This window comes from Apostichopus japonicus, chromosome 1 (genome assembly GCF_037975245.1).
Source record: "Apostichopus japonicus isolate 1M-3 chromosome 1, ASM3797524v1, whole genome shotgun sequence".
Lineage (NCBI taxonomy): Eukaryota > Metazoa > Echinodermata > Holothuroidea > Aspidochirotida > Stichopodidae > Apostichopus > Apostichopus japonicus.
The window spans coordinates 19,870,893-19,898,028 of NC_092561.1; the positions used below are offsets into that span (position 1 = coordinate 19,870,893).

The 27,136-nt window shown below is 38.3% G+C and overlaps 1 protein-coding gene across 1 annotated transcript; it reads right to left on the reverse strand.

Annotated features, from left to right (window-relative positions):
- Nucleotides 1-3,415: 3,415 nt before the first annotated feature.
- On the reverse strand, nt 3,416-26,466 carry LOC139972166 (uncharacterized). Its single transcript, XM_071979161.1, has 6 exons — nt 26,066-26,466; nt 22,607-23,971; nt 19,803-19,850; nt 16,461-17,519; nt 11,168-11,179; nt 3,416-5,509 (listed from the first exon to the last, which is right to left on the reverse strand). Exons 1-6 carry the CDS (start codon nt 26,163-26,165, stop codon nt 3,771-3,773), a joined length of 4,323 nt encoding a protein of 1,440 aa, XP_071835262.1. The 5' UTR covers nt 26,166-26,466; the 3' UTR covers nt 3,416-3,770.
- Between the last annotated feature and the right edge of the window lie 670 nt (nt 26,467-27,136).

Below are 27,136 nucleotides of genomic sequence, written 5' to 3' on the forward strand. Positions count from 1 at the left end.
AAACATATCAGGCGCGTATCCAGGATTTTCTAATCCGGGGGGCGCGAATTACTATCTAAGCTGAGCGCCACCATCGGCTGGCGCGGAGCGTACAAGAAAATTTCTGGTTTTGATACCCCCCAGATCACCGGAAATGGCACTTCTCGGGCTTGAAAATGAGCAACCAGATGTACACTTTTGCCTGAGAACCAAGTATTTCCCCAAAGTTTTTTCCATCCATAACCTTTTTGAAGATTGTCACCAGTCACACATCATGTTCGACCTGATTGCATGTCCTATGGATGATTGCTTTTGTAGGTTATTCTACGTCACGGCCCACAATATCCGAAAGCCCCACTTTTGAAGGTTTTAAGCCCATTACTTGTTGAGAATTTGAAAATTCACTTTTCTCGTGAATAAAATCACTTCAAACATACCCATAATGTTGCACAAAATTCAATCTATAGACAAACAATATAGAAAAACCTCCTTGAACCCCTAACAGACAGGTCAAAATTGAACGAGTAGAGGAAAGTATGATGAAGAATGTTGGTGAGGAAATTTTGGAAAATTCCGACACAGTTAATTTATTGGTGTAGAAATATTGCAACCTCTTATAATGGCTTTTACAAAACTTGGTTGAAGGAACAGAAAAATAGCAGGTATTTCCGATATCAGGTATATCGAAAGCGAACACTTCACTCATAGACGTAGGTCCCGTAGGAGGCGGGGGCTGCAGCCCTCCCCCCAATTTTTTTCGGGCACCTACTGAAAGAAAAATAAATAGCAATGAATAGCTTAAAATGATCTCCTTGGTAATTTAAATAAAGTTCTAAGCTTGGCCGACATTACTACTGTAAAAGAGAGTTTTGACATAAATGGATCTGTACGCTTTTTCTCCATCTACATAAGACATTTGGTTGTTTACATTAGCATCCGGCGGTATACTGTGCAACTTTGACGGACCATAAGGTACACGATGCCATACAATGTAATGACCGATCTTGCCTATATGATATTGGCATCGACATGTTGAATGCGCGCATCGCGCGCGAAAAATTTTGGCTTTTTTTTTCGGGCAAGTCATTACAGCCCCCAAATCCAATCTGGCTCCTACGCCTTTGACTACACACATTGACAGTTTTTGAGGCTGTTCATCGTGGAACATGCATTTCAATGCTCATTGATATGATGTTACATCTGCTCTTTGCTTTACAAATCCGAACAGGCGTGTAGCGAGTAATTGCCAAGGGAGGGCGAAGCCTGTAGGCAAACTATATGAGTTGGCGCGAAGCGTACAAGAAAAATTTTGGCCGAAAATGCCTCCCAGATCGCTGGAAATGACACTTCCCAGGCCTTGTAAGTTGCATCTAAGCATTGTCTATTTTGAAATTACTAGCGATGTCATAAAGAACATTTGCTCGGGGGTGGGGGGGGTGGGGGGGGCGGTCGCCCCTTCCCGAAATGCGTTATGTTCCCCGACGACTCGGTCGAGTTCAAGTACATTAGTGAGAGAGTAAAAACGGAAACGTCAAAAATGGAGTTGTCGGGGTAAGGGGCAGGGTGAGGCGCACACCCCATCCGTAATCCTTGATCTGTCACTGGCTACCCTGTGTATATAATAGGGATCTTTCTCTTCCCGAGGTCTTGGCTATCTTCTACTCCCTCCTTTTCTCCTTTTCCTCTCTTTTTTCTTTTTCTTTTCCCTTCCTTCCTCTCCTCCTTTTCTTTTTTCCCCTCCTTTTCCCTTTTTTCTTCTCTTTTTTTTCTCTCCTCTTTTCCTTACCAGGGGGGCGCGCGCCCCCAACGCCCCCCTGGATACGCACCTGCATACATTGTTCAACGACACGTTGGCGGGATAATGTCGCTACGTCGGGTGAGACTGCAATTTGTCTCACAAAAAAGTATAAAATGTAACAAAGAATACGATAAACCTGTACTTCTAGGCACTCCCCCCACCATCCATGAAAAAGAAAATGTTTCTTATATACACTCATGTTGAGGATGTCCAGGTCAAGGGCGGCGGAAGCACTTTTAATCTGGGGGGGGGGGCACCGACATTAAAGGGCACTTTGCAGAAATTCGATTGGACTGATGCATGCCTTATATTTAGTACCCTTTATAACTCTTATTGTATTATCTTATTTGTGTAAACACATCACTCCATCAACGCCCCCCCCCCCCCCCAAAGGAAAATATGCATACTAGAACTGCAATATCGAATGCGCAAATTGGGAAACAAGGAACAAGTTTTCCTTTGAGACAAAATGTGGTGAAATCATGCTAGTTGCTAATGTAGGAATCATAATTTCTTCCCATTCGAAATAGCTTTGAGTTTGCCCTACAGAAATTCATTAAAAGTCACGGGCTTAGTCAGGATTTGCAAAGTTGTATGCACGACTATCTGAGCGGAGCGCCACCATCGGTTGGCGCGTAGCGTACTAGAAAATTTTTGGTTTTACCAACCCCTCAGATGGCCGGAAACGGCCCTTCCCGAGTGTTCATTCTGGTTCCCTGGCCTCTTGCTAACTTGAGGCACCTCAATTTTTATGTAGAAAAAAGGCACAGTTTTAACCTGCCCCCTGTGCCCCCCGGTTCCGCCGCCCTTGGTCCAGGTATACAATTGACTAGTTAGAAAAAATTGATCGTGCAAAAAGCGTGGTAGCCCAGATGAACTGTGCTTACGGTGGTGTTACACGTAAATATTCGGGCATCATGATGGTAAATAAAGAAAATCATGGAATTCTCGGGCAAATATTTGAAAAAGATTCGGGCAAGCTAAGTACTGCATATTTATGTATATATATATATATATTTCCAGAGGACAAGAAATTCGGGCAAAAGTCCTGACAAATTCGGGCAGCCAAAGAGGAGAAAAAAAAAATATATATATATATATTTTTTCCTCCTCTTTGGCTGCCCGAATTTTTCAAGCCTTTTGCCCGAATTTCTTGTCCTCTGGAAATTTGGGGGGGGGCAGTCTGCCCCCCTGCCCCCCGCCTTGTACGCCTATGTCCAGACCTAGCAGACTGTATGTGTTATTGTGTTCTTTCATGTTTCTTCACTCCATAACCGTCAGAATAAATCAAGGGCGTAGGAACCGGGGGGGGGGCTGGGGGGCGCCAGCCCCCCAGTGAAAAATGTGGAGGGGCGGAAGTATCATTCCGCCCCCCCGCTTCGCAAGTCAGAAAACCCCTTTTTCATTTCCAAATGAGAAAAAAAATCTCATTTGGAGCACCAAATTGCATCTAAGGCCTGGTGAAAATACAAAATTAAGTTTACAAAATGGAGTGGGTGTTGAAGTGTGCTATATTGCACCAAATTGCATCTGAGGCTACCTGGAAATGCAAAAAATTCCAAAGGGGAGGGGGACACCCCCTCCCCTTAGACCCCTCCCCCAGGCCGACCATCAGTCTTCAGCCCCCCCACTCAAAAGTACCTTCCTACGCCACTGGAATAAATCAACATTTTGTACCAATAACTACAATAATAAGTTATCTTTCTCTCCTTTGTGTCTTCTTTCATGTTTCTTTAAATTGCCAGATTGAGAAAACTCTGGTTACAACAGCTACATTGATATGGTTGCTCTTCTGTACAGTATATGTTCTTTTATGAGTCTTCAAATTTTTAGAATCAGCAAACTTTTTGTTATGACAGCTACATTGATAAGGTTTTTCTCCAGTAAGTGTTCTTTCATGTGTCTTCAAGTATGAAGATCTGAGGAATGCTTTGTTATAATAGTTACAATGATAAAGTGCCAATGATAAAGACCATGCAAATGGTTCTTTACATCAGCTACAATTGTCAGGTTTCTCTTCTGTATGTGATCTTTCATGGTCCTTCATATAGGTTGATCGAGTAAACATTTTGGGACAATAACTGCACTGATAAGGTTTCTCTCCTGTATGTGTTCTTTCATGTATCTTCAAATGTCCAGATCCAGCAAACATTTTGTTGCAATAGCTACATCGATAAGGTTTCTCTCCTGTATGTGTGCTTTCATGTACCTTCAAATGTCCAGATTGAGCAAACATTTTGTTGCAATAGCTACATTGATATGGCTTCTCCCCTGTATGTGTTCTTTCGTGGTCCTTCAAATTGCTAGCCCTGGCAAACATTTTCTTGCAAGAGCTACAATGGTAAGGTTTCTCTCCTGTATGTGTTCTTTCGTGGTTCTTCAAATTGCCAGACGTAGCAAACATTTTGTTGCAATAGCTACAGTGGTAAGGTTTCTCTCCTGTATGTGTTCTTTCGTGGATTTTTAAATTATTAGGTAGAGCAAACACTTTTTGGCAATAGCTACAATGATAAGGTTTTTCTCCAGTGTGAGTCCTTTCATGTTTCTTCAAACCTCCAGAACAAGCAAACATTTTCTTGCAAAAGCTACAACAGTAAGGTTTCTCTCCTGTATGTGTTCTTTCATGTGTCTTCAAAACATATGATAGAGCAAACATATTGTTGCAATATTTACAATGATAAGGTTTCTCTCCAGTGTGTGTCCTTTCATGTTTCTTCAATGTGCAAGATGTAACAAATGCTTTGTCACAATAATTACAATGATATGGTTTCTCTCCTGTATGAGTCCTTTCATGTTTCTTCAAATATCCAGATCGAGCAAACATTTTATTGCAATAGCTACATTGATATGGCTTCTCCCCTGTATGTCTTCTTTCGTGGTCCTTCAATGTGCCAGATTCAGCAAATGCTTTGTCACAATAATTACAATGATATGGTTTCTCTCCAGTGTGTGTCCTTTCATGTGCCTTCAATGTGCCAGACGTAGCAAATGCTTTGTCACAATAATTACAATGATATGGTTTCTCTCCAGAGTGTGTCCTTTCATGTTTGTTCAATGTGCCAGATCTAGCAAATGCTTTGTCACAATAATTACAATGATATGGTTTCTCTCCTGTATGATTCCATTCATGTTTCTTCAATGTGCAAGATTTAGCAAATGCTTTGTCACAATAATTACAATGATATGGTTTCTCTCCTGTATGAGTCCTTTCATGTTTCTCCAAATGTCTAGATTGAACAAACATTTTGTTGCAATAGCTACATTGATATGGCTTCTCCCCTGTATGTCTTCTTTCGTGGTCCTTCAATGTGCCAGATTCAGCAAACATTTTGTTGCAATATTTACAATGATATGGTTTCTCTCCAGTGTGTTTCCTTTCATGTGTCTTCAATGTGCCAGATCTAGCAAATGCTTTGTCACAATAATTACAATGATATGGTTTCTCTCCTGTATGTGTCCTTTCATGAGTCTTCCAATCGCTGGAACGATCAAAACTTTTGTTGCAATAGCTGCATTGGTTAGGTCTCTCTGGCTTATGATAATGAACACCTCCATGTCCTGAACTCTCAGATAATGTTTCTCCATTGTTTAACTCATCCTTCACTTTGATTGATAAATGAAATGTGCAGCTCTCCCCTTCTTCTTCACAGTCACTCTCCTCTTTTTTAACATCCAGTTGATGGGCTTGCTGAATTGAATGGTCAATATTAGCAAAATGCATCTCTCCAGATCCTGAAAATATAAACGGTGAGACAGAATTAAAGAAAGATGTATGCCAGCTGATTGATTCCTGAAGTCTACAGTCCAGAGAGCAAATGGATTATCTGACAAACTAAAGAAGAATTGATGAACAATATGAACAGAGTAGAGAGAGCGTGGAAAGATGAAGAGAGCAATATGCAGAGAGAATTGATGGATGAGAAGCACAAAGTAATCAGAATTAATTAAATGAGTACATAGAGGAGATGGATGAATTTACTTTTTGACCAATCTTGCTTAAAAATATTAGAGGTTGACCTCTCTTGACCTTCAAAGAAAGAATTTCGATTTCTGTACTTTCGTTGATCAGCATACCGGCTGTTCTTCTTCCCAGGTTTTGCTTTAAGCTTTGACCATACAGTACATTTTTAACTCAGATAAGATTTGAACTGCACCAAAAGCAGTTGGATTCTGCTGCTACTCCCTGAGATGGATCCACATATACCAATTATACACTTCATCCAATCTTCACTTATAGAATTACAAACACGTAGTTATAAGGTTTTCAGACTTTGACCTTTGTTGACCTCAAATGTTATTTGAACTCTACAGAAACCTATAAACGTTACTTGTGTTTTTTCTCTCTAGATACATTAATAAACACCAGCGATAGTCAGTGTTTTACCACAGGTAGCGGGAGTTATTGCAAGCCTTTTTAATGGCAGCAGTGTTAAGTAGCGCTAGGATGTTTTAAAAAGTGGGCAGTAGCCCCAGTCAATTTATTTTTGGAGAGCCTTTTAAAAATCTGGGGGGGGGAGGATATCAGAACAATTTTTTGGGAGTGATGGGAGATAATCCATCTGTTATTAGTTAGAAGTAGCCTACTTACATACATGCCAGTACCTAGATTCACTGCACATGTAGTTTAAGCACAATACAGTACACATGGTCAACTATTGTGACCAATACACACACCGCACAGATTTGACCAATTACTGTACATTACTCCTTACAAAAGTCAACAACCCTCAGCAATATCCGGCTTGTTACGTATTGGCATGTTAATCAACTATGTTATGGTGCAAGTTGCAGATGTACAGTACTGATTTCGCTTAACTCCCGTTAAAATTCGTTGAAAGAAAAATAATCGGATTTCTACGTTTTTTTAATCGAAATTCCCCGATTTTTATCGAAATTCCCCGAATTTTAACGATTGGTTATCTCAGTCATTTCCTTCGTGGAATTTTCAACGATGCGTTGAAATTCTTTTGTAAACGAAATAGAAGGTCAATATGTGGTTACGCGAATCGTCGGAAAACGCGTAACTTCGTTTATCAGTATCAATTAGACTTTGGTACAGTCGTTTGAAAGAGGGAATATTTACAAGAGCATTCTCAGGCTTTTATGAGTAGTAATGCACATAAATTCATGTAGCTAAACTGGCGGGGGACGTTTTCTTACTGTGAACCCCAAACACAGTGACATAAGTCTTAACTTGGCCAGGTCTAATAGAGGGCTGCAGTACAAGCTATGTACCACGAGGCACCCTTCCAGATAAGTTGAAGTTCTGTTTAACCATTTAAATAACAATGAATGGACATATAAACTTGGTTTACTTGCAGATTACTAAAAATAGTTATTTTTAAGAGATGTAAATTTGGTTTTTATGAGAGTTGAAGTATGAAACTTTGTTTCCGAGCGAAAACATGTTACTTGAAGCAAAATAAAGATGCCCCGCCCATTCTGCGAGGACGCTTCCATTTTTCAAAAAGGCGTTTTCTCTTTTTATTTTTTCTATTTTGTTTACATTTTAAACATGAAAATTATTCAAAAATATGTAAAGAACTTAGTAATGTTCTGCAAACTATCTATAAAAAACAGAAAAACGATGTTTTAGGCATGAATAATGTGTTCAATATAACTAAAGTAGTAGGTCAATAGTCATGAGCTCATGACTGTCGTCAATTCGTTTTCTCAGTTTATATTTGCGACATATCACCCGTGTACATCGATCAATGGCATGGTGAAATCCCGTGTGAAAATATATTAACCCCAAAAGACGCAAATGGTCGTTCCAGAAAGTACCGTTATAACATTAACAACACATGGCCAGTTTGCTCTCTCAGGTCCGCACGTGTACAGCCATTTTTTTCACACATGGTATTATGCTGTGCATGCATTGCGGGCGGGATTGCGGCAAACATAAATGGAAATGAATGAATACGAAAAACTTACGATATTCTTCACAAATATTGATGCTTAGATAAGTGCTTCCTCACAATCAACGAGCCGCCCTAAAATTCGCTCCGCTTACGTTAAAACTTCTATATATATAACACATTGAAAAACCCGAGTTTTTACACACATAATTCCCACTGACATTGGTCACAGAACATAAGTAGGTCATTGACATTCGAACTTGGCAACTTGCCCAAGTTCATCGCACCATGGGAACGACACAACACATTGAACATGATGTTAAATTCTCCCGCCATCTGGACGCCGAGTGTAAATTTTAGTGTAATAGGCAAATTATGAATGGTACTGCGCAGCGTGGTTAAATCTTAACATATTGCGACACAAATTTTGGGAAGCTGTTGTTGAAGTTACTTTCATATCAAATGTAAGATACTGTATCATGTATGTGACACAAGAGAAAGAAAATGAAATCAGAGGCTGCTAAAACCAGTTTGAACTTGATTTTTACAACCCATCGCAGAACACGTGCGTGCGTAATTTGTTTTCTTAACATGACTTTTAATGAGTAAGTAGGAAAGGTGGGTAAGTTTGCTAATTTAGGCGAGTTTTTGTTTAAAATCTTGTGATAGACAAGTATATTGTTTTTTTTTTCTTCAAAAGTTACGATGTTGCCGAAGGCGGAGTTATATAAATTCAGTGATCTGAACTTCTGAAGACCATGAATACTGATCATGTGTGTTAGACAATTATTATTACACGAAAGGTTCGCAATATTATTGGGCCTAATTAGTAATTAACATACACTGATCGTTGTCTTGCTGCCTGAATTGCTACCTGCTGGAAAAGAAAACCTTAATTATTGTACTCATAACGTCCTATTTTGATTAAAAGTCGAGTGACGGTCGAGTCGAGTCGAAAAAGCCGCGATCGGGAAACGGCGTTTAAACGTTTAACCGACCGGCAGGCGATACGGTGAAACGGTTAGCGAAATATCTGTCAGGTCACACCCTTATTTAAACACACACACAAAAAAACGACCTTATTCAATGAAAATATACTGAAAGCCATATCGCAAAAACACAAAATCGCTTATAACTCGAAAACGGAAGGAGACATCGACTTTTGTCGGCTGTATAGGGATTTCCTAAACCGAATTTTGATGCGCTCTATCCACCTGTGTCATTTATGAGCTTCTCTGACGTAAGCTGCAGTACGTAATTTCTCTATACCAGTTCCGCGAAATTTATTTACGCAGTAAACATCGTTCATTATGTTTTCTTTCACAACGAATATTCAAAGTTGTGCTCCACACGCTTCACAGATATTGTTTTATGTCGTTCATTTTCAATTCTACTTTAAAATTACATTTTCGAACGATGCATTGCATGCCTTATCAAACATTCCTGATTAGTAAAACTAGAGAAGGATATTCAAATATATATTATTTTCATTTGATATGATTTTATGAGTTGTTCCACTTGAAAAACGATGATAAAACCGAAAAACAAAACATTTACTTCTCATGTGACGCATACCGGGAGACTCATAAAAACTCCCCCTTCTCATTAAATTAAATTTACATGCCGTCAGGCCAGTTGAAAGCCGTCAGGCCAGTTGAAAGCCCTCCCCAGTAATGTTTGATCAACTCTTCTCAATATACAATACTCAAATAAGCAATGAAAATATATTCATTTTCCACAGAAATCTACCCAACGTGGGCCCCAAGTCACTGCTTTATTTTCTTAGTAGTCATGGAAACAATTGTTTGCAACTCTCTTGCTGGCCAGGTGTTTTCAAGTTTTATTAATAGCACGACTTCTGATTGGTTCATTCAAGATAAACTTTCTATCCCTGCTGGATTGTTCTACTTATATATATATGAATGAATATTTGGGTTTCAATTAACTTAGTAACAGGTAACATCCATTCCATTACGAACAGTAGGGGGGTAAAATAATGTTTGCTTCTAGAGGCAGCCAGCCAAAGGTTCTGCAGTGCTAAACCCCCACGAAGATAAAATACTATGCTAATTAACATATGGTAGGCGTGAATTTGACAAAGCCAGGTTTATGATTGGACTAAGCCTCTCAAGAAAGTTTGGTGGTGGGGATATCCAGGGTAGGGAATGCACATGTAAGCAGCATACTATAGGTGGCCCAGACCCAGGCTGCGACCTTAATTACCAGGGCAGTCCACTGCATTCGCGGGCAACTTACAGCAACGGGTTAGGGGGAAAATAATATTTTTTTTTGTGTTTTTTTTTGCGTGCATTGCAGCCGGGGGAGGTTTTTTGGTCGGAATGCAGAAAAGTTTGAGAGTGCGGTTCTGTAGTAAACGGTACTGTAGTACGTCAAGTAACACAGGAATTTATTGGGAATAAAGATCTCTTTGATATCCAGCTACGAAAGTACTGTTTCATTGTTGATATTTTTTTCCTTGTTTTTCTGACACTGCGTTCCTTGGTGAGTTAACTTAAACTTATCCTAGTTAAATACTAGCCTATAACAGTCGTAGAATGTGCTTGTTACGATCGACCAAGACTAGTTTTTATTATCCTAGCCAAATCATTTTTTCAAACACCTAGTACAGAACTAACTCTGTCTTATATACAATCAAACTTTTGCAACGTTTGTAATATTCCTCGGCAACTTCTGGTAGAGTCTGAAAACGGCTGTAGTTACACTAAGGATTCAACGCAAGTCACAACCTTGATATGTCTAGAATTGCCTTGGCGGTTTTTGATCGCGATAACTTTCGTGGAAATTTCGTTGAAACTTTGTTGACAACCGTGCCCGCAGTAGTCTAAATCTTGTCAACGAAATTATTCGTTTTTAATCGATTTTCAACGATTTTCAACTTTTGTTATCGATCGTTGATTTTTTTTTCAACGGGAGTTAAGCGAAATCAGTACTGTACCTAAAAATGTTGCAGGAAATTACCCCAAGAGAGAATATTTTTGCAGTACTCTCTTGATAAATTGCGGGAAACCCCCAATCGAGTGTCCTAATGCAAACAGGTGTTTAGGAAAGTTTCTACCCAAATTATACAACATTTAGGAAATTTTATTATAGTATGCTTAGAGCGACATATTAGTAATTAACTGTATTAATAAGTGGTGTATTCTGACCTACTGTATCTATTGTATTTTGCACATAGACTCAAATATATACAATAGCATTATGCAAAGCCCATGTGGTTTGGCCAGCTTGTAGTAGTGCCGGGAAAGCCTTGTAAAGTTCTAGTTATACCAGTTCTACTATGATGGATTACACACACTATGTTTTCATTGAATTACATTCTTTGCAGACTTTAACCATTATTACACTTCTTCCGTGGTCTACTCTAAGTGATAGCCAGTGGAATCGATTGTCTAGTCAGTTTTCACAAGGCTGTATTATCACATCTACCACAGCAAACTCTTAGCGAGGTCTTTATGTTTATCTATAAGATTTTCCTTTGTACACCTACGTTTCCCTACGAATTCATCTGTACCTTTGTTTGCACCTGTAGCAAGGGACATCAGAGAAGAGAGGGCAAGTTAATTCTTCAAATCGCATGCACCTCAACCGATAAAGATACTTGCTGGAAGGCCGAAATCCTTGCCAACATTGCTGCTTAAAAAATCTGAGCACTTAACTTAATACCCTAGTTCGATCGGGAAATTTCATAATCATACTAGCCTACACTAATTACTATATCCTACTCCTACTGTAGGTGCATGGGAATTTATTTTCGTGGAACCGTTACCAGTGAAATCGGGCGAAGGTGATTCTCGTTCCACTTTGACTCCAAACATTTTGATTTCCTCTGGTCAGTGCTCAGTATTGAGTCGAACGAATCCTTCACCTACGTATTATTGTAGTAGAACAGGCTTATATCTTGGCACTAGGAAATCGCTTTGGCGTTTTTTGGGTTTCCTGAAACTGAGAAATATATGTGTTCACATATTACAGACGTTATGAAATTGTGAGGCCAATGATTGCGTATGGGCTGCCATTCCTGCCAAAACAATCAAAATGCAAAAACGCATTGTGGTTTCGATGATGTAAACACGAACAGTTTTCTTCATGAATATGACGTAATGTATAGCGAGGGTGTACACCATACTTGATCTAGGTAATATGATGGAAAATAGTGTTATGTGACAAACAATACATACACAATGGCACAGGATGTCCTGAAATGACCATTGACCACAACAACAGGCTTCTTGTACTACATGTGGTACAATTACATATCAAATATGTGAATTATCCAATCTTCTCTTGCGATATTATGTTTAGATAGGTGCGTTAGTGTAGAGAGACAGATAAGAGGGGAGTGGAGTTAATGTCTGGTGTCTTCATATGACCTTTAACCTCCACCAATATCAATAGATTACTTTTACTCAGTGTAAAACAGAGAGCATTTTACCATGATCTCCCCTTCCCCTTGGATCACCTTTACAATCTAATAGCTAGGAGCATAGACAGGTAGTCCTCCTACATTACACTTCCTAGAAAGATTACTAATAGTTTCAATTTACAAGCCAACAATAAACATAATAACTAGTGTTTACACAGGTCCAAAAATTGGAACCGGGTACCCGAGAGCCATTACCCGTCTGGTATCCGTAACAGCCGGAAAATTTTTTTAGCAATGTGTATAGCGATTTCACTTAATGTGGTACCTCTACACACTAAATATGAGGTCTGCCCATAATTCCCTTCTTGAGATATGGTGTTAACGAGGTTTCCACAACTTGACCCCTGATGACCCCAAAAAAACTTGACCTCCACCAAAAACAATAGACTTTTTTTACTCAATGTGGTACTTATAAAAAACAAATATAAAGTCTGCCCTTGCTTCTGATCTTGAGATATCGTGTTTGAAAGGTTTTCACAACTTGACCCCTGGTGACCCCAAATGACCTTTGACTTCGATTTCACTTAATGTGGTACCTCTACACACTAAATATGAGGTCTGCCCATAATTCCCTTCTTGAGATATGGTGTTAACGAGGTTTCCACAACTTGACCCCTGATGACCCCAAAAACACTTGACCTCCACCAAAAAAAATAGGCTTCTTGTACTCAATGTGGTACTTCTCAAAAACAAATATAAAGTCTGCCCTTGCTTCTGATCTTGAGATATCGTGTTTGAAAGGTTTTCATAACTTGACCCCTGGTGACCCCAAATGACCTTTGACTTCGACCGAAAACAATAGTCTTCTTGTACTCAATGTGGTACTTTTACACATCAAATATGAGGTCCTCCTAAGCTTTCCTTCTTGAGATATCGTGTTTACAAAGTTTTCCCAATTTGACCCAAGGTGAGACCTAATGACCTTTGACCTCCACCAAAAAAAATAGGCTTCTTGTACTCAATGTGGTACTTCTACACACCACATATGAAATTGGTCTGACCTTCCCTTCTTGCGATATCATGTTTACAAGCTGGGCATCATAAATGCACTCACACACACACACGCGCATACACACACATAACATACACCAAACGCCAACATGAATGCAAAGGTTATGATTATGGGGCTATGTCAATGTTCCCAGGGTTCGATGTTCCCAGGGTCCATTGTTCCCAAGGTTCTTTGTTCCCAGGGTCCGATGTTCCCAGGGTCCGATGTTCCCAGGGTCCGATGTTCCCAGGGTTCGATGTTCCTAGGGTTTGATGTCCCTTTTTTTTCAAAAATCACCCGAAGGGACGTTGTTCAGTAAGAGCCGCACAGAAGTGTTGACCTGAGAGTCCATAGTTCCACGAGGCCGAGAATTAAGAGGGTCCGCTTTGGTGCTGCCCAACCGTGCTCGGGGACAGGCTCAGACCATGGGAACATCGAGCCCTGGGAACATCGGACCCTGGGAACATTGGACCCTGGGAACATCGAACCCTGGGAACATCGAACCCTGGGAACATAGAACCCTGGGAACATCGAACCTTGGGAACATAGAACCCTGGGAACATCGAACCCTGGGAACATCGAACCCTGGGAACATAGAACCCTGGGAACATCGAACCTTGGGAACATAGAACCCTGGGAACATAGAACCCTGGGAACATCGAAGCCTGGGAACATAGAACCCTGGGAACATCGAACCTTGGGAACATCGAACCCTGGGAACATCGATATTTCTGGGAACATCGAACCCTGGGAACAACGAACCTTGGGAACATCGAACCCTGGGAACAACGAACCCTGGGAACATCGAAGCCTGGGAACATAGAACCCTGGGAACATCGAACCTTGGGAACATCGAACCCTGGGAACATCGGTATTTCTGGGAACATCGAACCCTGGGAACAACGAACCTTGGGAACATCGAACCCTGGGAACAACGAACCTCGTATTCATCGTCAGCCATTGAAATAACACGAAAACGGGGAATATCGAACCCTGGGAACATTGAACCCCGGGAACATCGGGTAGACCCCATGGTTATCATCAAAACTAAAAAACTTTATGTAACATAGAGGGCTTTTTCACAACTGAGTGTATTAATTGGGAGCATATTCACACAAATTAAACAAATATTTCTTTCGCGCAATCCTTCTTGACTTTTGAATGAAGATGTTACAATGACTATAATACCACCCAGCTGTACATACCTGACCAATCACAAAGCATTGTTTAGAGGAAATGATGTGAAGGAGAGCAGATTCCATACAGTTTGTCAACTTTGTCACCTTTGATGCACACAACATGCATACCAACACTTGTATGTTCCAGATACTCAGAGGATGTTTCTCCAATTCTCCCCATCCTTGATATTTTTAATTAGGATAAGGTTTTCCTCCTAAATCATTTCCATATAACATTCCTTTCGATTTCTTATGTCAGCAAAGTACTTTTGAATACCTGCTTTAAGACTTTCAAAATGTAAATCTTCTCTGTATGTAGTTCTATGAAGTTAAACATTTCTGGGAAAACTCAGTTACAAGGCATTTATTTCTCTGACATGTCCATGTAAAATTTCCAGCTTTAGCAAACATCTAGCTCCATTCATAATGTATCTCTCTTGATATCTGTTTTTCATGTGTGTTGGCACTGGCAGTCTTAACAAACATCCAGAATGGAAAGGTTTTCTCCTGTAAGTGTCCTTGCACAGTCCTTTAACATTCAAGACTATATTTGTTATTTAAAGTCTGAATACGTGTTTAATAGCTGGTAATTTCGGAAAAACAAATTTTCGAAGCAGATTCAATGTTTATTATACTAAATGCACTCTGACCAGGTGGGTTTAATTCAGAAAAGCTGTCACAGTCGAAGGAAATTTATTTTCTGTAAAATCACTGCGACCGTCCAAATCAACATGATCATTACACAAATGTACTGTAACCTATATGTACTGGTACCGTCCACTAATGTTACCCAATTCCTGGCTTTTGGCGCAGTAAGGTGGAAAGGTCAATGTTTAAATTTGGCAAACACACATTGAGACTTTAACTAGTGTTCTCTCAAGTTCCAGACCTAGCAGACTGTACTGTATTCTTGTATAAATTCGAAAAATGGTTGTACAAAGAAAGCGAAGACAAGATTCAGTATGTTGAAAGATCTGTTTAATCATATCCCCGCAATACTAGGGAACTGATATTTTACATATGATTCCACAATTATATATGGAAACCTACCTATGTATCTCTACGATATACAAGACATGTAATGTACTTGCTTTAATGAGAAAGATACAAATATAATATGGATGAGGTAAAAAAAAAAAAGACTTACATGACCCAAATCGCGATGTCAGTACATATCTTCTTTCACATGATGCTATACACTTAAAGTTATAAAGTGGTTACTCATTAATAACAAATATGCTAGATATGCTACTAATATGACCACTTTTAGAATATCTGTTTAACACAAGTTACATTTTGCTTATTATTTTATTATAATTGTATATTGTATATGTATAACCTATGTTATTTAATAATACTAATAGTTATAATAATAATAATAATAATAAAAATTATAAACATTTAATAATTATAATAAAAATAATCATAAAAATAATAATAATAATTAGTATAATAATATGTAACATATTAATATTTGTGTATGCATGTATATATACATATATTTGAATGTATATATATTTAGGTATGAATGTACATATATGTGTATATCTATGTATTTATGTATGTGTACAGTACTTGTATTTATATGTTCACATATATTTATAAAAGAAGCGAGGGGGGAAAATACTCAGTTCGGAAACATTTTTCTCATTATGTAAATAGTTCCTTTGTAACATTGAGCTGACATAACAATGGAGTAATCAGAGTTGTAAATAATGTAAAAATTGTAATTGTAATAATAATTTAAACAAGTGTGTACCATATGTTATGATACTTTTGAATAAATGAGATGAAAAAAAAATGGAAAAAAACTTTAAAAAAAAAGAAAAGACTGTACTGTATTTGTTATTGTGTTTTTTCATGTTTCTTCACTCCATAACCGTCAGAATAAATCAACATTTTGTACCAATAACTACAATTATAAGTTATCTTTCTCTCATAGTGTCTCTTTTCATGTTTCTTTTAACTGCCAGATTGAGCAAATCTTTGGTGTACAACAGCTACATTGATATGACTTCTCTCCTGTATGTGTTCTTTTATGTGTCTTCAAATTTTTAGAATCAGCAAACTTTTTGTTATGACAGCTACATTGATAAGGTTTCTTTCCTGTATGTGTTCTTTCATGTGTCTTCAAGTATGAAGATCTGAGGAATGCTTTGTTATAATAGTTACAATGATAAAGACCATGCAAATGGTTCTTTACATTAGCTACAATTGTCAGGTTTCTCTCCTGTATGTGATCTTTCATGGTCCTTCATATAGGTTGATCGAGTAAACATTTTGGGACAATAACTGCACTGATAAGGTTTCTCTCCTGTATGTGTTCTTTCATGTATCTTCAACTGTCCAGATTGAGCACACATTTTGTTGCAATAGCTACATTGATATGGCTTCTCCCCTGTATGTCTTCTTTCGTGGTCCTTCAAATTGCTAGAGAAAGCAAACATTTTCTTGCAATAGCTACATTGATAAGGTTTCTCTCCTGTATGTGTTCTTTCGTGTGTCTTCAAATGATAAGGTCGAGCAAACACTTTTTGGCAATAGGTACATTGATAAGGTTTCTCTCCAGTGTGTGTCCTTTCATGTTTGTTCAATTTGCCAGAGTCAACAAACACTTGGTTGCAATAAGTACATTGAAAAGGTTTCTCTCCTGTATGTTTTCTTTCATGTGTCTTCAAATTGCCAGAATGAGAAAACTTTTGGTTACAATAGCTACATTGATATGGCTTCTCTCCTGTATGTGTTCTTTCATGTTTCTTCAAACCTCCAGAACAAGAAAACATTTTGTTGCAAAAGCTACAACAGTAAGGTTTCTCTCCTGTATGTGTTCTTTCATGTATCGTCAAATGATAAGATACAGCAAACATTTTGTTGCAATATTTACAATGATAAGGTTTCTCTCCAGTGTGTGTCCTTTCATGTTTCTTCAATGTGCCAGATTTAGCAAATGCTTTGTCACAATAATTACAATGATATGGTTTCTCTCCTGTATGCGTCCTTTCATGAGTCTTCCAATCGCTGGAACGATCAAAACTTTTATTGCAATAGCTGCATTGGTTAGGTTTCTCTGGCTTATGATAATAAACACCTACATGTTCCGAATCCTCAGATAATGTTTCTCCATTGTTAAATTCATTCTTCACTTTGACTGATAAATGAAACGTGTAGCTCTCCCCTTGTTCTGCACAGTCACTCTCCTCTTTTTTAACAACCAGTTGATGAGCTTGCTTAATTGAATGGTCAATATTTGCAAAATGCATCTCTCCAGATCCTGAAAATATAAACGGTGAGACAAAATTAAAGAAAGGTGTATGCCAGCTGATTGATTCCTGAAGTCTACAGTCCAGAGAGCAAATGGATTATCTGATAAACTAAAGAAGAATTGATGGAAGATATGAACAGAGTAGAGAGAGTGTGGAAAAATGAAGAGGGCAATATGCAGATAGTGGATGGATGAGAAGCACAAAGTAATCAGAATTAATTAAATGAGTACATAGAGGAGATGGATGAATTTACTTTTTGACCAATCTTGCTTAAAAAAATTACAGAGGTTGACCTCTCTTGACCTTCAAAGAAAGAAATTCGATTTCTGTACTCAATTACGTTGATCAGCACACCCAAGTTTTGCTTTTGGCTTTGACCATACATTTTGACCTCAAATAAGATTTGAACAACACCATAAACAATTTGATTTCGCTGCTACTCCAGGAGGTGGATCCATTTACAACAATTATTCACTTCATCCAATCTTCACTTATAGAATTATACACACATAGTTATAAGGTTTTCAGATTTTGACTTTTGCTGACCTCAAGTGTTAATTGACCTCTACAGAAACTTATAAACGTTACTTGTGTTTTTTCGCTCTAGATTAATAAACACCAGCGATAGTCAGTGTTTTACCACAGGTAGCGGGAGTTATTGCAAGCCTTTTTAATGGCAGCAGTTTTAAGTAGCGCTAGGATGTTTTAAAAAGTGGGCAGTTGCCCCAGTCAATTTAGTTTTGGAGAGCCTTTTCAAAATCTCGGGGGGGGGGAGGGGGGAATTTCAGAACAATTTTTTTGGGGTGATGGGAGATAATCCATCTGTTATTAGTTAGAAGTAGCCTACTTACATACATGCCAATACCTAGATTCACTGCACATGTAGTACACACAATGCAGTACACATGGGCAAGTTCAGCTATTGTGACCAAAAATACACACACCGCAGCACCGCACTGATTTGACCAATTATATACTGTACATTACTCCTTACAAAAGACAACAACCCTCAGCAATATCCAGCTTGTTACGTATTGGCAAGTTTATTAACTATGTAATGGTGCAAGTTGCAGGATGTACCTTAAAATGTTGCAGGAAATTACCCCAAGAGAAAATATGTTAGATTTTTAATAAACTGCATGAATCCCCCAATCCAGTGTCCTAATGCAAACACTGTCCTCAGGAAAGTTTACGCAAATTATACAACATAAAGGCCTAGGACAATTTATTTTAATATTATTCGAGTAACATATTAGTCATTAATTAGTATTAAACACTTTTACACGTCTGTATCATCACAGCTACCATAGCAAACTCTTCGCGAGGTCTTTATATTTTACTATGAGATTTTCCTTTGGACACCTACGTTTTCTTCAACACGAATGCACCTCAACCGAAAAAGATACTTGCTGGAAATTCGTGCCACCAATGCTGCTTAAAAAATCTGAGCACTTAACTTAATACCCTGGTTCGATCGGGTAATTTGAATTTCATAATCATACTAGCCTACAAGTATAGTAAAGGCTTCATAATTGACGCACCCCCGTAATTGACGCACCTTCAATTATTACTACAATACTAGCAATGATACAGTAGGCCACCTAAACTTTTTGCAGTCAACAGAATAACATATTTTATGAGTTTGAATCCATTTCAGCTATTTGCTGACCAAATTGTGGTATTTTTTAAGCTTTTAACACCCACCCACCAGTTTTGCACATTTTTTGGTCATTTGGAAATCTTACTCCCTAAAAATAACCATCATTACCTCAATATGAATACACTGCTCTCTGGAACCTGACCAGTCTGAGCTTAGAGGCTCAGAGCATAGCAAACAGCATCTAAAGTCAATGGATGTATACTAAGGCCTACACTACAGTTAGCTTTACATTGAATGTGTCAATTTAGGGGTATGAAAGAACTTGACATGGCAGACATTTTGTGGTCAAATTCTGCTCAATTGTACGGTGCATAAGCACAGAACCCTTGATAGATCTCGTTGATGAAATCCTTAAGTGCGTCAATTATGAGCCCACCATGCTACAATATAGCCTAGGTAAATGGGAATTTATTTTCGTGGAACCGTTACCAGTAACATCGGGCGAAGGTGATTCTGGCGCCACTGTGACTGCAAACATTTTGATATCCTCTGGTCAGTGCTCAGTATTGAGTCGAACGAATCCTTCACCTACGTATTAGCGTAGTAGAACAGGCTTACATTTTTTCACTAGGAAATCGCTTTGGCGTGTTTTGGTTTCCCGAAACGGAGATATATATGGGGTCACATTTACCTAGGTTATGAAGTTGTGACAATGCCTGCAACTCATGGGCGGCCATTACTGCCAAAACAACCAAAATGCAAAAACGCATTGTGGTATCGATGATGTACAGGCGCGTAGCCAGGAATTTGCCAAGGGAGGGGCGAAACTGTAGATTCGGCATTGCAAACTATCTAAGCGTAGCGCCACCATGATTGGCGCGAAGCGTACGAGAAAATTTTGGCTGTAAATGCCTCCCAGATCACCGGAAATGGCACTTCCCATGCCTTGTTAGTTGCATCTTAGCATTTTCTCTTTTGAAAATACTAGCGATATCATAAAAACCTTGAAAAATTTTGTAAAAAATATGCTCAAGGGGGGGGGGGCGGCTGCCCCCTTCGCCCCCCCCCCCCTTGGCTACGCGCCTGATGATGTAACATGGACAGGTTTCTTCATGAACCAGGCATAATGTATAGTGAGGATGTACAACATACTTGATCTTAGTAATCCACTGGAAAAAAAAGTGTAATGTGACAAACAATAAATTTACAATGACACAGGATGTCCTGATACAGTATGACCATTGACCTCAACAACAGGCTTCAACGTTTTACATGTGATACATCATCATACTAAATATGACATCTGTCCTTGTTGAAATATTGTGTTAACAAGGTATCACAATTTGACCCCTGGTGAAATCAAACTACCATTGACCTCCACCCATAATATCAGGCTTCTTGTACTCAATGTGGTACAAGTACAAACCAAATATTCAAACTATCCAATCTTCCTTGCGATATTATGTTTGGATAGGACCGTCAGGTGCATTAGTTTAGAGAGAGAGGTGAAAGGGGGAGTGAAATAATGTTTGGTGACTTCAAGTGACCTTTAACCTCCACCAAAATGAATAGGTTTCTTATATCAATGTATAACAGAGAGCATTTTACCATTATCTCCCCATCCCCTTGGTTCACCCTTACAATTTCTTAGCTAGGAGCATAGACAGGAAGTCCTCCTACACTTTCCAGAAAGATTACTAATAGTTTCTATTTACAAGCCAACGATAAACATAACAACACACTTTGCCAACCTCTAAGTCCCAATAGATCACTTACACTTTAACCTCCCACAGTAACTCTCTACAACAGAAGCCCAGCACCTGTCTGTGTACCTACCGTAATATTAGATCTACCAATCAAGTAACCTTCTGTATGATATCATTGCCACTGATGTCATAGTGTGGTCATTTTATAATTAATAGCTGAACCTCTCTTTACTAGAAAGGTAAATATGTGGGCAGGGTAACTTCCTGTCCCATCCACTGTAATCCATTGTCAAGAGTAGGCTACGTAAGATCAAGATGTAACTTTATCAAATTGTATTCAGTGTGATTCAACCTGTAGGAGCCGAGCTTAGCACAGTTCTCTCAAGCTTACTCTCCCCTGACACACTCACTGTACTACAGTAGTAGTACAGTAGTAGTTATCTAGCCAGATGAAGCTCTTATATACTGCTTTATTCAAGTCATTGTTTGTGTCCTTATTTCTTGGTCACATACCGCTGCACCAAGTGTGAGACCTAACCAAGATTCCAATATTGAGATATGTTTATAAGGTTATCACAATTTGACCTCTGAAGGCTCTGATGACCCCAAATGACGTTTGACCTTCAAGAAGAGTTACTCCGATGCAAAAGTCATATGCCAATGTGACAACTGATGATACTGCATATGATCTTATGATGCCATGTTTAAAATTTCCAGAGCGTAAACTCTGCTGAACCCCAATCACATGTACCATCCACCAAAAACAATAACAAAATTTAAAAAAAAATTGAGTTTGATATTTTTTTAACAATTTAATCAAAACAATCACCAACCCTGGTACAACATGAGATCACAATTTTTTAAAAAAAATACTGATTATGAGTGATTTAGGCTACAGTAGATAGGGTTTAAAAATCAATGAAACTAACATTCACTTGTTGTGATAGAAAATGTATTAAATGCATCATTCATTTAACAATCAACATACACTATCTGAAACAATGCGAATTTGGACCAACTATATAAAATTTTAACAAATAAAAAATGTATGTAACATAAAAACATAAAAAATGTATGTAACATCAAAGGCATTCTTCACAACTGAGTATTAGTTGGGATATATTCAGACAAGTTAACAAGCATTTCATACCCAATCATGCTTTACTTTTGAATGAAGATGTAATGCTCAACCACTATAACATCATGACATCAGCTGTACATACTTGACCAATTACTCACAGGTACTCACAGGATGTTTCTCCATTTCTCCCCATCCTTGATATTTTTATTCTAAAGGATAAGGTTTTCCTCCTAAAGCATTTCCATATAACATTCTTTTCAAATTCTTATGTCAGCAAAGAACTTTTGAACACCTGCTTAAAAACTTAAAATGGTATGTCTTCTCTGTATGAAGTTCTATGAAGTTTTAATATTTCTGCAAACATACAGTGACAAGGCATTTATATCTCTGACTTTTTTATGCCCTTTTTTACATTCCCAACCTTAGCAAACATTTAGCTGCATAAATTTTGTATCTCTCCTGTTTTCTGTTGTTCATGTGGCTTGGCATTGTCAGTCTTAGCAAACATCAAGAATGATAAGGGTATCTCCTGTACGTTTCCTTGCATAGTTCTTTAACTTTCAACATTGGGCTTCCTGTGTTATATAACTACAATGATACAGGTGAAATCTCTCTGGGTTAAGTATGAGTTATCTCAAGTTCCAGACCTAGCAGTCTGTATGTGTTCTTTCATGTTTCTTCACTCCATAACAGCCAGAATAACTCAACATTTTTTACCAATAACTAATAAGTTATCTTTCTCTCCTTTGTGTGTTCTTTCATGTCTCTTCCTATGATAAAGTTGAGCAAACTTTTTCTTACAAAAGCTACATTGATAAGGCTTCTCTCCTGTATGTCTTTTTTCATGTGTCTTCAAATTGCTAGACTCAGCAAACATTTTCTTGCAATAACTACATTGATAAGGTTTCTCTCCTGTATGGGTTCTTTCATGTTTCCTCAACTGTCCAGATTGAGAAAAGGTTCGGTTACAATAGTTACATTGATAAGGTTTCTCTCTTGTATGTGTCCTTTCATGACTCTTCAACTGTACAGATTGAGAAAACGTTTTCTTACAATAGCTACATTGATATGGTTTCTCTCCTGTATGTGTTCTCTGATGTCTATTCAAACTGCTAGTAGAAGCATACATTTTGTTGCAAACACTACAATTCTCTCCAGTGTGTGTCCGTTCATGTTTGTTCAATTTGCCTGGGTCAACAAACATTTTGTGGCAATAACTACATTTGTAATGTTTCTCTCTAGTGTGTGTCCTTTCATGTCTCTTCAAATGACTTGATAGAGCAAACATTTTGTTGCAATAACTACATTGATAAGGTTTCTCTCCAGTGTGTGTCCTTTCATGTCTCTTCACCTGAGATGGTTGAGCAAACATTTTGCTACAATAGTTACAATGATGAGGTTTCTCTCCTGTATGTGTTCTTTCATGTCTCTTCAACTGATATGATAGAGCGAACGTTTTGTTGCAAAAACTACATTGATAAGGTTTCTCTCCAGTATGTGTCCTTTCATGTCTCTTCAACTCAGACTGGTGAGCAAATGTTTTGTTACAATGGCTACATTGATAAGGTTTCTCTCTAGTATGTGTTCTTTCATGTCTCTTCAACTGTCCAGATTGAGAAAACGTTTTATCACAATAGCTGCATTGATATGGTTTCTCTCCTTCATGGTCCTTCATCTGTGAAGATCTGGGGAATGCTTTGATACGATAGTTAGAACCATTACGTTTCTCTCCAGTGTGTTTCCTTTCATGTTTCTTCAATGTGCCAGATTTAGCAAATGCTTTGTCACAATAATTACAATGATATGGTTTCTCTCCTGTATGCATCCTTTCATGAGTCTTCCAATCGCTGGAACAATCAAAACTTTTGTTGCAATAGCTGCATTGGTTAGGTTTCTCTCGCTTATGACAAGGAACAGCTGCATCTCCTGAATCCTCAGATAATGGTTCTCCGTAGTTTAATTCTACCTTCACTTTGATTGATAAATAATCTTCACAGTCACTCTCCTCTTTTTTAACTTCATGAGCTTGGTTGATTGAATGGTCAACATTTGCAACATGAATTCCTCCAGATCCTGAAAATATAAATGATGAGAGAGTTTTAAAGAAAGATGTTTGCCAGGTGATTGATTCCGGAAATCTAAATAAAAAACAAAGACATTCCAGAGGTTGACCACTCTTGACCTTTGAAGGAAGTGATACAGTTCCTGTTCTCAATTAGTTTGATCAGTTTACAGTCTATGTTCTTCACACAAGTATTGCTTTTGACCATTTTGACCTCAAATAAAGTTTGAACGGCACAATTAACAATAGGATTCTTCTACTCCTTGAGGTGGAGTACAACAGGTATATACAGTACAGTACATACACACTTCACCCAGTCTTTACTTATAGAATTACTGTACGTTGTTATAAATTTTCAAAATTTCACCTCTGTTGACCTCAAATGTCATTTGTCCTTTACAGAAACCTATTAAGTTCTTTTACCCACTAAGGTGGATTCACATACCAGTTTTCATACAAATTATAATCTTCTTGCAACATTGACTTATGTTTACAAGCCAAAGCATCACACACATTTACATGCACACATCATCATTGTATACCGTACTTCTTTTCCCTCTGCCTAGGAATCAAATGAAGTCTGCCAGCTGGGAGATTTCTTCAGTGTAGAGTACATAGATCAGCAGGAATGATCAGTTGATCAATGTAGGATGGATGGACAGTAGGAACAGAAAAAAGAGAGTGAATGGATGGCTAAGGAGTGCAGAGTAGGTCTAGTATGAATGAGTAAAAACTAGAGAGATTGGTTAGCTGTGAAGTACTGTAAGGTGGATGGATGAATAGAGGATTGATGAGTCAAATGGGGAGAGTGGAGTAGAGGGATGGATGGGTGAACAGATATTAAAGATGAGTTAATGGTCAATTGAGATATAGAATTAGAAGCCTGCAGTACTTACTAACTTAGTAAGAAGAGTTCCAATGATAAAGATAAGAAAGCAAACGTTACAACAGTTAAAGTAACTAAAATTTATGTGGAACTCCAATGTGTATATAAGTTTGAAATGAGTAGCTGCAGAATACCCCGTGGTTTTTCTGATATCCATTTTGGTGAAAACAAGATACACGGTACGCAGTCGTAAGTTACATAGAGGGCGTGAGAGTTATTTTGTACTTAGAATTTTTTTGGAAATGTTCTAGTACAGTCCATTTAGCTGGACTTAATCATTTCTCTTCGCGTTATAATTGTACGGATTTTAAGTCCTTTGCTTTAATTGAGGGCGTTTTAGAAATATCGGATTTCAAATGATTCCTGATGTAGTTTATTTTAATATGTCTTAGATTTGGCTACGTGGTACGTGGTACTTAGAGTATTTTCTGGTGGGGTAATTTAAAAGTATTTGCCTACGTGGTCCGAATAGATTTCAAGTGGCTTTTGATTTGGCTACGTGGTTCCTGGTACGTGGAACTTATTATTTTTTTGGATAGCTACGTGGTACGTCGTGACTGTTATTATCGCACACGAGGGAATATGACATGTTTTATAAATGGCTACGTGGTACGTGTTTGAAATGTAAATTTTGTATTGATGGCTATGCGGTACGTACAGTACAGTAGTGAAATCATGGTTAATGTAAATCATGTGGTACGCGGTACGTTGTGACTGTTTTAATTGTACACAATGGAAGTATAATATGTTTAATAAATGGCAAAGCAGTACGTGGTTGATCTAAAAAAAATTAATTGATGGCTACGCGGTACGTAGTAAAGTTACGATCACTGTGGACCAATTGTTGGGAGAACTGATCAACATGCGAATGAAATTTGAGCAAAAAACATTATATTTTCGAAGTATAAAGAACGAAACATCAACTATTGGGTTTACACTTTAAGGAAAGGTTTTAATTTAAGTTTATACATTTTCTATGAAGGTCTGCGTACCGCGTAGGCTATCTATAAATATGTTTCCACTGCGTACCTTGTAGCCTATCTATAAAAATATTTTAAAGTAGCGGGGTATTCTGCAGTTTAGCCACCACCTTTTGTATTAAGTATTTGCGAGAATTGTTGCTAGCATTTTCAAAGCAGCAGTGTTACTGTTAGTGCTTCGACCGGGCAGTTTAATAGGCCTAGCCTATTGCATAGGAATTGTTTCGTGGAACCGTTACCAGTGAAATTGTGCGAAGGTGATCCTGGTTCCACTTTGACTGCAAACATTTTAATTTCTTCTGAGTGCTCAGTCTTGAGTGGAGCGAATCCTTCAGCCATTACGGTAGTAGAGTACGCCTTGCAAACGGGAAAGCCCTTCGGTGTTTGGTTCCCAATACTGAGATTTTCATTTGGTCACATTTTGACTTACCGACCTTGCAAGATTTTGAAGCGACCGGGAAATGCGAAGTCGGCATTCGGAAATGACTGTAACGTATGGACGGCCATTACAGCAAAAATTAAAAAGCAAAACCAGAAATTCATCAAATTAAAAACACAAACTAAGATATATATTAAATTATTAATAGCACATTAAATAAAACAGACAGGCAAAATAAATTTCAAATTATAAAACTAAATACATTAAAACCCCATAATATAAACCAGAGTTACAAGCTCAAACAGGCGCGGCGGAACGGAAAAATTATTGGGGGGGGGGGGCTAATGTGTGGAGACTATCTAAGCGGAGCGCCACCATCGGTTGGCGCGGAGCGTACAAGAAAATTTTGGGTTTTTTCAAACCCACAGATGGCCGGAAACGGCACTTCCCGAGTGTTTGATGCTGCGAATACCTAGCCCTAAAATATGGGTCTCAAGCCTGCAATTTCTCAGATTGCACGTAAAAGTCTGTAAAAAATATTGTAATTTGTATATTCGATGGTGTTTTAAGAGAGTAGCTATTACTCGTAGTGTACTCGCAAAGACATTTTTGAGTGTAGTAAGGGCAGTGGTGGAGCTAGGGGTATTGGTCAGCGGGGTCAAGAATGGTCTGTAGGGGCGCTTTCGACACTATCTAGGCGGAGCGCCACCACAGGTTGGTGCGGAGCGTACAGAAAATTTTTGACTAAAGATACTCCCTAGATTGCAGGAAATGACCCTTTTCAGGCCTTGCTAATTTGCAGATAAACGGAGAATAAATAGGTGTCGTCACTATTTTGTCGGAAAATTACACCAACAGAATATGACAAATGTCCATAGGTATATGAGAGCGCAATAAAATAGTCAATAATCGCGAATAAGTAAAAAGTAGT